This window comes from Carya illinoinensis, chromosome 4 (assembly GCF_018687715.1).
Source record: "Carya illinoinensis cultivar Pawnee chromosome 4, C.illinoinensisPawnee_v1, whole genome shotgun sequence".
In the NCBI taxonomy this organism is placed as follows: Eukaryota; Viridiplantae; Streptophyta; class Magnoliopsida; order Fagales; family Juglandaceae; genus Carya; species Carya illinoinensis.
Window position 1 is genome coordinate 13,293,852 of NC_056755.1, and position 14,986 is coordinate 13,308,837.

The following is a 14,986-nucleotide window of genomic DNA, read 5'->3' on the forward strand; positions in this document are numbered from 1 at the left end:
TGTCTTTTAGTAACTAACTATTTTTATTTTTTTAAATTACAACTTCAATCTAAACATTTATCAATGTAAATACAAGTCAACTTCTTATTGAATCCTTTGCTAGAATTTAATGAAAAGCAAAAGATATTATTATAAAAATAACATAAAAAGTGTAGTGTTACGTATACTTATACTTTTAAGTATAAGATTCATTTTATCAATTTTATTTTGAAATTCAAATTTAAAATTTAAAATTTTATAATTTTCAGTATATCGAGAAATAAATTTTTTATAAATTTTTCTTAAGTATTTTTCAAACAAAAGTTATCCAAAATAATAATTTTTTAATTTTATTAAGAAATACTACTCTTATCTTACACCATCCATCAATATATAATTTATAATTTTATAATTTTATTTAAATATACATGTTTACATGTTAATTTATATGCTTAAATAAAATAATAATAATTTATATGGTAGTATGTGGTGTAAAATCCATCGAACAAATACATAGAAAATACGTAGAATAATTTAAAATTTCAAAAGGTGCCGGGTTTTTTTATTTACAAAATCCAACGAACAAATACGTAGAAAATATTTTCGAACATTCTTAAAAGAAAAATTCTACACGGCAATCTCATATATTTTTATACTATTTAAATATGTCATTTTATTCTCTTACTCGATGGATTGAGTACGAGGCTGTGTAGCACGTCTCTTTTTAAAATGTCGCTTATCACTGCGGGCCGTAGTTGCCCTGGTATGTGCTGACGAAAGAAGGACAAGAGAGTCGTAGGAGTTGGAGAAAAAAACCTGGTACGCACAAATCCAATCCTCCCAATCTCTTTAGCTTCGAGTTTTTTTCTGATCAATATCTCCTCCGTATTTGCTACCTCTTATCTCATACATAAATCTCGTAAAACCCTTACCCTAAATTTGACTTCAACATTGCTTTGTCTCCGCTGCAGCCTCTCTCTCTCTCTCTCTCATACATATTCTCTGCCTGCTTATTTAGAGTTGGTCAAAATTATTGCTTCGAATCGAATTTGTCATTGGTAGCTGCATTTAGTGCACATATGAAGGATTGGGGCTTTACCATTTTAGTATATGTAAGTGATTGAATATGGATCTTAATGATTTTGGTTATATTTAGTGGCGAGATTTTTGTTTTTGTTTTTTTTTCCCAATTTGTGTCAAGTTGTTGCATTATGCTCATGTGGAGAACGGAGCTAACCCAACTTGAGAGCTTTATATTACTGATGAATTTGAATCAGCAGATGTGTTCAAGTAGATTCACATTTTTTGCTTATATTGAATGGAAGTGTGTGTCGGGTTCTCGAAATGTGTGTATTAATCTGGGGTAGCAACATGTATGGTTTTATGGATTACAACCGATAGAAAGTTAGGTTTCCTCGATAATCCAGGATGAATGAGAAGCGCAAAAAATAAAGGGTGCTGCAATTTCTTTGTGGCTTTTCGTTTTTCTCACTTGAACAGCCTTACAGAGCGGTGGAAAGCTAATTTCTCTTCCTTAAATTTATGTTTATGACCTTGTGCCTTTTTCAATAATTATTGGTTTTTGCTGCATTTTTCATTTGACCCGGTTTTTTATGGATTCTGGAAACTGATAATATTGTATTGGGTTTGCATAGGATCTGATTTGGTAGCTGTGTTCATTCAAATGCATTCCAATATGCTTGCGAGCTATGCAATGTTTTGATCGAGGATCTAGATATTATACCAATGACAGAATATGTGGCTTCACCATCGTGTGTCAAGCTTCGTATGCAGAGATGTTATGTCAAGGAGAGGGGTTGCATGGCCCGGAACACTCACTTACGGATAGCTCAAAGGTGTTTGCTTATTTCCTTCCTGGTCTTTTACTCTGCACTTTTGTTGCTCTTGTGACTTTGGCCCCACACTCGGTACTCTATGCTTTTGTGATTATGGCTTCACCATCTTTTTCTTATATGTAAAATAGAATTTTATTGAATCAAATGAGTAGGCATAGCCCAATTACATAGGAAGTATTCAAGAGGAAACAACTAGTGAGAATTAGGGCTTGAAAAACAAAAAAATAATGAAATCTAGCTCCATTGAAATCAATAACAGATTCCCATAAGAATAAAGCATTGAAAAAAAAAATCTTATTAGTTCTTCCAATGAGTGTTCCCTATTTTCGAAGCTCCAGTCATTCCTCTCCAACCAAATGCACCACATAAGACATAATGGAACCATCTTTCATACTGCTGCTATTTGGGGATTACCTTGAAGACCCCTCTAGCTGGAAAGGAGATCCACCACCCTCTTAGGCATTACCCATGAAGCCCAGTTCCTTGAAAATATCATCACATAAGACCCTGGCCACCTCACAATGGAGTAACAAATGGTCCACAGATTCACCACATCTTTTACACATACAACACCAATTAATAATAATAATCCGCTGCTTCCTTAAGAGGCGGTCCAACCAAAGAAAGCAACCTTAAGAGGCACCTTACTCCTGTAAATACCCTTCCAAGGAAAAGGGTTATAGTTCTGGCCCGTCATAGCCTTGTACACAGACTGAACAGAGAATTTCCCTCTCTCGGACTGAATTCAAATCATCTTATTTACCACAAGACTGCCTGTACTTTTAGAGTACAGAAGGCTGAAAAATTATGTAATAGCACCCACCTCTCAGTCCTGAGTTGCTTTGAGAAAACTGACATTCCATCACAAAGAACCACTAGGACTTTCCCTTAGGTCCACCACCAAAGCATCCTGTTTAAGTGCATTCTGAAACAGAGCCGGGAATGCAACCTTGAGATTTCTATCTCCACCAAGTTTTTCATGCCAAAATCTAATCCTGGAGTCATTGCCAACCACAAATCTTAAGTGTCTAGCAAAATCTCCAAATTAAGTACTCCCATACTTGGAAGCAATAACAGCCCTCCAACCCTTAGTGGTTGGCTCAAGTGGTAAAGGTCTTGGTCTTGGTGGTAAGCTCATTCCAAGTCTAAGGTTTGAATCCTCTTGGGTGCAAACAATTTCTAGGGGCCATCGGACCGGGGGAACTTCCCTTTGAATTACCTAAGGTGCACTTACGGGAAACTCTTTGTTGAGGGCCTGTGTATCCTTGGGATTAGCTGGGACTTTGTTTTCGGATACTTAGTGTGAATTAAAAAAAATACTTAAAAAAAAAGTAACAGCCCTCCACAATTCCTCCCCTTCTTTGTGGTACCGCTAAAGCCACCCTTAAGGAGTGCCTTGTTAAAAACCCTTAAGTTTTGAATCCACAACCTCTTTATGCAGGTTGTATGTTTGGTAAAATTATTCTTTTTGTTTTTAAGAAGAACATGGAACAACGTAAAATGAATTTCAGGTCTTCCGTGCTACCTTTTTCTTTTGGTCTAAGAATGAAAACCTCAACTAAGCCAAATATTCTATTTGGCCATGCTGAACACATGTTTTTAGGGTCCTAAATAAGGGGGAATCTGTTATTTTAGATTCCGGTGCATTTTTCTAGTTCCTTTTCAACTGAAAACTAAAGTGACATGATATTTTTCATCCTCCCATTCTATCTTTGCAGTTGTAAAAAGTATCCACATGGAAGCTGTAAGGTTGTCCAACTCTCGGCATGGAAAATGTTCAAGCTTAGTCATAATTTCTCAAATTTGAAATTAAGTGATTGTTTCATAGAGACTTCCTTAAAGTCTACGTGCCTGGGGTCTTTGGTAAACACCGAGGGTGTAACAGCCGCTGATTGGATACCTGTTATAGATCAAGTGCTTTTGATCTCCAGTGTATTGCTCACATACATTGCTGGAGTTACTCCAGTTCGGAAGTTCTATCCAAATTTTCCAAAGAATATTTACAATGATGATGTGATCTCTGAAAGCTCAAACTCTTCTGGTAGGTAAGGGTAAGCATGTCAAAGATGTCAAGATTGAAGCATGTTTCCATCAGACATAGATGACTTTTTTTAAGCTGATAGGAGTGAATGCATTTGATTTTCTATTCCTTCTTTCTCTTTACTGGAGACTTATTTTGTTTCAGTGCCGTGAAGGACAATGACACAGTGGATTCAAAGTATGCCTTGGACGTGGTGAAAGGAAAACTTTTGGGCTCTCTAAATGCTCTTGAAAATGGCCATAATTTGGGATACAACAGTCTTGGGTTTGAAGAACATCATGCCAAACAACCTTTAAGTGTGAATGCTGTTGCTGAGGGCCCAAGACTGCGTTTGCTGTGGGCTTCGTTTCAGCAAATTGAGGAAGAAGTAGGCACCGTCACTTATTTTTTTTCCCACTATGGTCACTTTGCTGAGCTCTTATTACATTAATTGAAACTGTGCATTTTACCTGCCTGCATGACAAGTCACACTGGTCAGAAATTGTTCAGGGAAAAGAAGAAAAAGTAAATTTTCCAGAAGTTCTTTGAGAATGTAATTGTAATGATAATTTACTCAGTCTAGACTCGTTGGGATTACATGATTGTTTCCTTTTTTGTGTCCCTGCACAGTATCATTTGTTCCTTTTGTTGGGAAAGTGAGATAGATACCTCACTTGCTAATAATTGTTCAATAAGAAACTTTTGAGAATGTAAGAATTCTATACATAAGGATACTTATCAAAAAAAAAAAAAAAGAATTCTATACACAAGGATAGATATTCTTAGGTATATGTGTGTGTATATACTTACAGACATGTTTCTCTGAAGGTGCCTTGGTACAAGTGGTATGTTAAGATGGAATTAATTGAAATTAGGTTCCCATGGCAAGGTTTCATTCAATGTTTAGCCGTCCAGTTGATTCTTGTTCCAACCAATATTTGAGTTATATTCCATTATATTTGGCCGATACTTTTTGTTCCAAAATTTTGAATATTATCCTAAACAGATACGGCGAACCTTTTAGGCTTGGGTCATAGAATGAAAGATTAATCGTAATATTGAGAATCCACATCTCTATTTGATCCTGATATTTGTCTGCCTTCTGAAGTTCAACATTTGTATTCAACTAGTATTTTTTTTACACCTCACATTTCCAAGATTGGCTGATTTTGTAAATAAAATCTTAAACTGCCCCCATTCATTGTTTTGGGTGCTAGTAACTAGTCCCAAACTGCTAGAATTGCCGGTTGAAGTCTTCCTTGATCAAATTTATAGTATTGAACTAGGGACCAAATAAACTGTCTAGGGGAAAAGCTTTTTCTATCATGTAGAAAGATATATGTAAAGCTAAGAGTGAATATAAGCAAATATAAGCATTTTATTTAAGAGCTACTTTTCATCGTAAAATTTGTCATCCCCAGTCCCACTGGGGGATGTGGCACATGTCAAGTGGCTTCTTATATCAATCACTTGAATGGAAATCACTTAGATGTGCCACATCACCAAGTGTAACTGAGAATGACAATATCTAGGATGAAGAACATCATTACTCTTTATTTAAAATCCATAAGAATGAACAGTTACCTAGATAGTCAATTTAAGTTTTTCTTCTGTATGGTGGGACCTGTATGACCTTTACAAAGCTGCAAGCAATCTCTAATTTCGTTGCTTGCACCATGAAGTGCAACTGGACCATAATGAGTTGTCTTTATTTCTCTTTGTTTGCAATGAGTCACATACACTACCTTGTCAAATAAATATGTTACACTTTCAGTTGTTTGAATTTATTTCCTTTTTCTCATCAATAGTTGTTTGAATATATTTAGGCAACTCACTGATTAAATATGATTTTATTTTATTTTATTTTTCAGGTGAATAAAATCACAAAATATTCTGAAACTAAGATGGACAATTGGATGACAGTTTTTGCTGGAATCATTCAAAAGTCCTGTCACCCTATATGCGTGGCATGGCTGGGAAAGGAGCTTTGCCTCAACGAGGGTGATCCTAACAATGTATTTTGGGACACTACATGTACCACTTTGTAGTTTTTGCAATAGTAATGGCATGGCCCTTCATGATTTTCTTGTCTCTAATGTGCCTACCTAGTTAGGGCATCAGAGTTGTGTAACTGGCTCTGCCATTCTTTGATCAATATAATTTATTTATTTATCAAAAAAAAAAAAAAGTTTTTGCAATATTTAGCAAGTTGAATGAAATACCTTTCTTGTTACCCATCTTGTCAGGCACTTGCTTCTCTGATATTTGAAAAGTTAAAGGGAGATGATACCGTTTTACGGAACATCAGAAAGTCAGGCAAAGGAGATCTATATGCAGAACTTTTGTGCTTTCTAAGTTTTGGTTCTCTCAGGTAAATTCGGTTTTACCATCTGTCTTGGTTGTGTCTCTCCTAAGCATGTTGATCAATCATTGGGATTGTACCACGTTTGCTAATCTGCTTAAGTCCTCATTTTGGCATTCCATTTATCTTCTGCAAAATTTGATGAAGAGTTTTTTAGAATTCTCCTTCGCCACCTAAAGTATGGTTACAAAGAACATTTTTTAGGCAAGTGACATTAATTGCTCTTAGAATCTACTCTTTTTTTTTTTTTTTAATTTTCTTCTCACTATTTCCTTCAAATGTGGATCTAGTTGTATTGTTTGTAATGACAAATGGTGTTGGGATAAATATAAAAATTTGAACTTTATCTTTTAGCGATGGACAATAATGGGGAGTATAAATGTGGGACTGAGTAAGATTAGGGCATAGTATTTGGTATTAAAATTAGGATTTCCTGAAGAGTAAAATGTATCTTACCTGCCTGATTCAACCAACTTTTGAATAACAGGTGAGTTGATCTGCTTTGATCCTGGAGAAAGTCCAGTGAGATTATCTGCCAGAATTACACTGGCAGCATTTACTGGATGTTGAATGACATCTCAGATGGTTGCCTCAGTTTAGAATTATGCTGACAGAACCCTAGGGTTTGTGGTAAAGGCCTTGGTCTTGTTGGTATGCTCTCTCCAAGATCCAAGGTTCAAATCCCACTGGGTGCAAACAATCTCTAGGGGTTATCAGACTGGGGGATTTTTCTCTTGAATTACCCGAGAAACTCCTTGATGAGGGCCTATGCACCCCTGGTATTAGTTGGGACGCTGTTCTTGGACACCCGGTGCCAATAAAAAAAAGAAAAGAATTACGATGACAGCATTTACTGTATGACGTCTCTGATAGTTGTCTTAGTTTTCTGTGCATGTTTGTGTTGCAATTTATGATGCTAGATTTGTTTACATATTATGCTGTTTGTGCTTGTTTTTAGTTCATTTTATGGAGAGCCTTTGAGATTAATGTCACAACTTGCTTGCTTGCATTCCAATTTCTAACCAAACTTTATCTGGTACTATCATGCTTACATTTATGTGTTTTAGCAGGGAGGGCTGCTGTTATGACAAAAACTTATTTATTTTGCATGGAACTTCCATATTGGAAGATATGGTGATAACTTTAGCTGATGGGATTGCGAGCATATTTTTGGAGCTAATTTCTGTTGATGGCAATTTCTCAAATGAAGTGAATAGCCTTGGTCTGCCTTTGTGTACTTTGTCAACCCGGGCACTCCAAAAATTACGTAATGAGGTATAATGTTAGTCAGCTTAGATTTGAGTATTGATTCTTGTGCACAACTGGTTCCTTAAACTATACTTCTAATTTGATGTTTGTGTTTGTGTTCAATGCTCCCCCTTCAAAATATATATGGATGTAAAATGATTATTAACTGGTGAAGGACTGGACTGGATCAGTATTAACGTTAGTATATTTTTTTCACTTATAAAAAATTTTTCACTTATAAAAAAAAAAACGTTAGTAGATTTTCTTCTTTCTTTCTTTTTGCATTTTCCTTTTCCTTCTCTTCTGACTCTATAACTCATTATTTATTGGGCATGCTTGCAGCCATGGTCTTACATCTAATATTCCTGCTTTTATGTTTTTCTGGACTAATATTGCAGCCATGGTCTTACATATAAAAAGAAACTTATATTTTTACACTTATCTCAAATATAATTTTCCCATACACGAGAGCTAGTTATTGGTCAGAGTACAAGGTCCTTTTCCTACAGCTAGGTTATTGTATTCCCTCTATGATGTTGTGATGCATTGAGTGTGCCAATTATATTGACCTGCTGTTGAGGCACCATACCGTTTCGTATTTGAAGCATTTGACAATCTAGGCTTTAGATAGACGCTGCTAAATCCACTTAATTCTAGTCCTAACTACTTCCAATAGGCTTTAGAATTGGAAGAGGCTGTGTTATTTATTATTTTATCTGCTCTTCATGGCTTGGGGACTGCAAATGGTGGAGGGTTGGGGGATAAGGATGAGGCCAGGATTATAAGTTTGGAGGGGCCGGGTACTTTTAGGTCTAGAATAAGTAGTTGAATTAAAAAATTTTAGGAACAACTTTAACAAACTGATAAAAAACCTGTAAAATAAGAAAGAAAAATAAATTTCAAACTTGGCATTCTTTCCTGAATATCGATAATTTTACATCTAAGCTTTTCATATGTTGCAATTATGAGAAGATGTTATTTATCAAAAAATAAAAAAATTATGAGAAGATGTTGGAATATGGAAACGATCTATATAGGAATTATAAAAAAAGAGGTAATATATGTAAATTATAAACTAAGTTTTGTAGTTTGCTGAATTAATATATAGCAATAAGTCATATATTTAAAAGTTTTTAAGTAGTGCAATTGCAGACTGCGTAACCAGCTATCTAGTGAATGAGAGGTTTTTTGTTAAATATGTTTCATCCAGATAATTACAAACTTTAAAAGAGAAATAATCTAATATGAATATTATATTTTAACTTAATTTTTTGAAATAAAACTGAAAAATAAAATGTAGTTACCACAAAATTCTAAATGAGACGAAATTCTAATTTGATGATATATAAGAAAAATGTATTAAAAAATTGTTGACATTTTGCAAGGCGCCTCTTAAGACTGGCCATTTAAGAGCATTGGCCTGTGCCAGTTATGAGTGGTGGACAAGAACAAGAACAAAAGTATCAAAAACTAATAGAGAGATATAACCCCTAGGGGTTGGCTTAAGGTGTAAAGTCCTTGGTCTTGGTGGCATGCTCCCTCCATGTCTAAGGTTCAAATCTTCTTGGGTGCAAACAATTTCTTGGGGCCATCGGATTGGGAGGAACTTCCCCTTGAATTGCCTAAAGTGCACTTGTGGGAAATTACTTGTCCTTGTCGAGGACCTGTGCACTCCTGGGATTTGTCGGGACTTTGTTCTGGAACACTTGGTGCCAATTAAACAAAAAAAAAAAAATAGAGAGATATGAAAATTAGATACAAGATTATAATATATATATATTTGAGTCAGAGCCTTGGGGGGGCCAAGGTCCCCCTTTGCTGCTCCCCTTGGCCTCGTCCGCTAGTGGGGGAGATTAGATTTTGAGAAAAAAGTGGGGGGATTTTTTTTTTTCTCTAAATGTATGATGTTATATTACTATCGGAATAATGATTGTTCGCCAAAAAGTGCCTTGCCAAGACTTATAATTATTATTTTTTTTTTTAAAAACTAGGTGGCTTTGAACCAGTGGGTGTATCAAAATGTGGAGGCAATTGTATCAATGTACGAGGATCGGTTTGACCTATGCACCCTTAAGAGCCAACTCATTGAGGTGCCAAGAAATAGCCAGACTGAGAACAATAGTTGGTGGAAAAGGATTACATTGCAAAACTCCGAAACTATGTCATCTCAAGTACATTATACCGTGATAAGCCGAGTCTCGATACCCGTAAAGCGGATGAAGGAGTTACGGGCCCTGAGAGGATGGTATGTTCTTTCTCTTTGCCCCAGATTTTTTGCAACCATCACTACTTGATGCAACCTTGAAATAGTTGGGGATGGTATAAAAGAATTGCTGATCTTTCATTTTTAATTTACCTCTAAATATTAATGGAAGCAAGATATTCCTGATTTTAAATTCACCTCTTGGGGTACGTGTAGATACTGAGGTGATCTCAGATGATATGTGAATAGTAATGAAAAAGTATAAAATATTGAATAGTAGTGAATAGTAGTGGAGTAATCTCTCCACTACCCAAACACAGCCTAATTACACTTGCCTGATTATGTTTGCAATTTTACCCAAACCTAGACATTCTGCATGAGGGGATATCTTGAGGTGATCCAATACCTTGTATGTTTAAGGATTTCAATTCAGGAAGTTTAATCATGTTTTGAGTTGACCTGGTATGGTGCCGGCAAGAAGAAATTAATTGGTGCTTAATTGTATAGGTTCTTGAGGAAGAAAAGTGACTTAAATGAAGATAAATTTAATATAATTGGATGAATGATCATTTACGGGTTTTAACTTTTAACCCCTTGAGGGAACAGAACATGATATTTGTTGCCCCTATTGGATTTGAATCTCAGAAACTCTGTGCATTCAATTTTTCCAACCAATATCAGATGAGTTCTGTTACAATTCTGCTCCATAATATCCCTTTCTGAAATTATGGTAGCGGGTTTTTAGGCCAGATTTTGCCAACTTTTAAAGTAAATGCACATATGTAGTCGCAATGCTATCTAAAGGAAACTGATGTCTCGTCCCTAAAGCTAAGCTGGAGCCAAATGACTGAACATAATAACTTCCAATCTATTAGTTTCTGCTACAACTTCAAATTTTATTCGTTGGTGGTTCTCACGTCGCATGAGCGGTGTTTGCCTTCTGATTACTGTTAATTGATGTGTTGCAGGAGATATTACTTCAGCCTATTGCTTGAGTTATCTGACATTAGCATGCCATTGATTAGAGCTGTGATTGACAAAGTTAGCGATGCGATCTCATTCTTTCTAGTTTCCTTGATTGGAAGGTCACTAGGACTCATCTATACTGGAATCAGGCAGTCACTGCGATGGAAGTGAGTCGTGACATGCAAATGGTAATTCTTCTTGTTCATTGAACGTTCCCTTTACATATGTTTGGCTTGATGAGGCACTTGGCATTCAGAAGAATGTGATTTAGAATATTCTTCAACGAAATCTTAGCTTTTCTTAACTGGGCCATTTGAGACTTCTCTTATATCCATTGATTACTACACTTGGAATCCGAATAAATTTTAGGTTGGCATCAGTTCTGTCAGAACTCGTATCAGATGGGCCCTACTCCAGTTTGTGAGAATCTGAATTAACTGGTTGAGGGATTCGTTTAGAGAGGTGCTTCTTAATAGAAAATTTTCATGATGTCCATGAAATTGGCCAACGTGTTCTGAGAGAATGCAATAGTACCCTGCCAAGACTCTTATTAAGTCACCAATTATTTTAGAAGTTTGAATTGATAGAAAGAGGTATATTTCATCATTTAATTAATATTTTAACGACCTTCACACGCAGACATGTCCATAGGAAAGAGTTAAAAAATAAAAATTCAATGAGGGTGAAAATATTGTTAATAAAAGATCCACAATTTGAATTGAGGTTGTCGGTTCTATTGCATTGGATGTATTTGCCTCCCAACTTTGGAAGCTCATTATACTGTTAGCACATTCATTCAACTTTTATGCTGTACAATATCTGACATTTTCTTTCTCTTATATAGCTCGAAATACTGTTGTACTTCTTTTTTCCATATATTTTAGATTGACTACCTATGATCTTTTTCTTCAGAGACATTTGTAAAACTAGTGACTCCCATTTAGTGAAATGCGAAACCTAATCAATTGGCTAAACTAATCATCCGGTAATGAAGGAAATGGTGGCAACAGGAATGAACATGAGACAATGACAGGCACATATGTGCTCTTACTTTTCAGAAGATCTCAAAAGCAAAAGATCATTTGGGTAGATAATCCTTGTGCCCTGCCATCTTTACATGATAAATCTCTTTTGTTAAGAAACTTCTTATTTTACACTAATCAATTCGTGGTGTCCACACCTTTCTATAAAGCAAGCTATCCACTTTAAGGCTTTGCCTTTTAAATGGCCTACTTACAGAGAGCATCAGCATTATTGAGAAAGCTTTGGGTCGTCAAATGGAGCTCATTGAGCTTTAGGTATTTAGGTCCTGTTTGAGTACACAAATGAAATGAGATGAGATGTTTTAAATAATAATGAATAAAATATTGTTATAATATAATTTTTTAATATTAATTTTGTATTGAGATTTGAAATTTTTAAATTGTATTATATTTTGATGAGAATTTGAAAAAGTTATAATGATGAGATGAGATTTTTGATTTTATGTAACCAATCCGGGTCTAATTTACTTTGAAATACAATTGTTCTCATATATTTTTAGATTATTTCATTACTATTTATATATCATCTAAAATACTTTTAATATCTAAAGCGAGCCATGTGTGAACACACAAATACAAGACCACACAAAATTATTGACACAAGGTCATTGATTGGGAGCTTGAAAAATACTTTTTTAAGCATAAAGATAGTGTGCAGCCTCGGCGGTATCGCTTAAGTGTATTGCTCGGCAATTTTTTATTTTTTTTACTTAGTGATTAAGGTAATGATTTTACATATATCGGTATATTTTTTATTTTTTAAAAATATTTAACTATATTAAAAAAATGTGAAAAGAAAATTGAAAAAAAAAAAAAAACTTGGACGGGCATGCCTAGCGGTAAGAATTGGGTGGCACAATAGTCCGATCGATTTCTTAAACATACTTTGGCTTATCCTATTCAAATATTTGTCATAAAACAATGTCACATCAAGAAATGACATAATAATGATGATTAAAAGAATGATGAACAACATTATACAGAAAATATTCTTACTAACGGTATCCAATAAACTCATGGTGAACATTTTAGGGGTTTTAAATAGGCTTTATCTACTAACCTAAGAGCAGTAATAGAACTCAAAAACACTAGTATGCATTAAAACAACATTTATGTTCTTAGGAGATATGTGAAAGTCTACCTTGACCAGCCCTGCATGCAGACTGTATTATCGTCCACAAGAACCCTCGAGTTACAATGATCGACTGAAAAAGCTGAAAAAGCAAAAGATAACAAGAGAAAAGGGCACGATTTCAGGTTGATGAAGCATCACTATCAGAAGTACTGTATGAAAGAAATATAAAGAAAAAGAAATAATTAAGGACCGGATATCTACCATATATAGGTCCAAAATACCAAATTTTATTACATATATATATATATATATACCTTTTCCTACCATATCCTTATATAAAATATTTAGAAAAATATTGTCAGTCATGTACATGTATGTATGGACCACAATATTGCATGTGTGGTCTTGTCGACTTCACAATTTTATTGCATGCATGATTGCCTGGTCATGATGAAAGGAACACTACATCGATCTGACCATCAACCATGCATGGCATGAGGAACTGTAGTGATTTGATGTTGATAATGCATCTGGATATGTAATTGATTTCATTGAAGAAAAAGTAGGAAATTTGGAGAAAAGGTCGGGAGATCCATCGACCTTTCATGCATGCAGCACTCTTCCTAGACGCGTGTTAGTTCATATGTCAATTATATATAGATGTCTCATGCATGTAAGTTCACGTGTCAATTGTTTTGTCCTAATTTTCTTCTTCTTCTTCCTTTTTTTTTCCTCTTATTTTTATTTTTATTTTTTATTTTTATTTTATTTTTTAATTGTCAGTGGGAAGATGTTCAAATCAAATCAATTTGCATCTTTAGAGATGAGATTTTCTCCAATGAATTATATATATATATATAAAGAAAATCCAATCAAAACTCATTTGTGTGATAGAAAAATCGGTGTTTACACTACAAGAATAAGGTCTTGTTGCAGCTCTTAAATCCTTCGGAATTCACCCTATAAAACGCAGCAATTTGCATGTACCAACAATTCTGGGTTCGTCGCTGCTTGGACGCCAAAGTTTCGTTGCAACTAGTTTAACTCAGCTGATGTTGTGAATCGTTAGAAAAACATATGTTTTCCATCGTTTTATACGGATGGGAAAAACAGAGGAAACCGTTGCAAATTATGTCATGAGTGATGTTTGTAATCGCTGCATCACTCAGTTTGGATCGATTAGTAACATTGCAATACGGCATATTTTTCCGCTGCAAAATATCAGGTTTTCTATCGATGAATCGGAATTCACAGAACAGTTCTAACTTTACATCGGCAAACCGTCCACTACAAATTCAAACTTTACTTTGTTCTGGGTTCGTTTAAGGCATTGAAGGAGAGGAGGTGGAGCCCGATCCTTGTGGGGGAGAGCAGATCGACGGAGAGCTTGTGGAGGGGCTGTGGAGCATGGGAGCGGCCGTGTAGAGGGCTGACTGAGCGGTGGTGCTGCGCCGTGGAGGAAGGCAGCGCAGGGCTTGGTTGAGAAGCTTCAGCCCGATCCGTGTGGGGGAGAGCAGAAGAGACACGGCTGAGAGACGGACAGCTTGTTTGGGGTTGTGGAACTCATTTGCTGGAGGTGGTGCGTCGGCTGAGGAGGCGGCGGCTGGGAACCCATGCTGTTTTGTTGGACTTCGACGGCGGTTGGGAACAATGCGAGAGAGGGCCGGGCTTGGGGGGTCGATGGCGGAAGATCTGTAGACGGCGGAAGATCTATAGATGGCGAGAGAGGGCCGGAGCTTGGTTGGGTTGGCCAGCGCGGTGGGTCGACAGCGGAAGATCTGTAGAACATAAGGGGGAGAACTGAAGGTGTGAAGATCTGTAGAACGTGTGGGGGAGAACTGGAATCGCTGGGGGGAGGGGAAGATCGAACAGAAAATTGGTCTGGGGGAAAACAGGGAGGGGGGGAAGTGAAAAAAAGTGGGTATAAAGGCACACGGTTTTGTTGACTAAATTTACACCGTTGCAAAAGTTTTTTTTTTTTTTTGATTATTGCAGCGACTGTTTTGTTGCAACAAGTTCAAAAATCGTCATAAAAATTAATTTGAATATTGTAGCAATTTATAGTCGACGTAAAAAGTCAAAAAGTGCTGCAAAAGACCAATTTCGAATTTTGATGTAAAAAAATTTGCAACAACATAAAAATTGTTGCAAATAAAGATTTTTTGCAGCAATTTTATTTCCATCAAACATAAAATTGCTTGAACAAGACCTTATTCTTGTAGTGTTATGACTAA

The 14,986-nt window shown here is 35.8% G+C and overlaps 1 protein-coding gene across 4 annotated transcripts; it reads left to right on the plus strand.

Annotated features, from left to right (window-relative positions):
* Positions 1-664: 664 nt before the first annotated feature.
* LOC122307583 lies at positions 665-11,022 on the plus strand. Of its 4 annotated transcripts, none has more exons than XM_043120533.1 (9): positions 665-798; positions 1,635-1,835; positions 3,554-3,880; positions 4,021-4,243; positions 5,727-5,870; positions 6,102-6,226; positions 7,288-7,492; positions 9,457-9,710; positions 10,637-11,022. In XM_043120533.1, exons 2-9 carry the CDS (start codon positions 1,726-1,728, stop codon positions 10,803-10,805), a joined length of 1,557 nt encoding a protein of 518 aa, XP_042976467.1. In that variant the 5' UTR covers positions 665-798; positions 1,635-1,725; the 3' UTR covers positions 10,806-11,022. The 4 variants fall into 4 exon arrangements, with proteins under 4 accessions (XP_042976467.1, XP_042976466.1, XP_042976468.1 ...); XM_043120532.1 differs by lacking the exon at positions 665-798 and adding an exon at positions 805-1,091; XM_043120534.1 differs by lacking the exons at positions 665-798; positions 3,554-3,880 and adding an exon at positions 805-1,091.
* Positions 11,023-14,986: the final 3,964 nt, after the last annotated feature.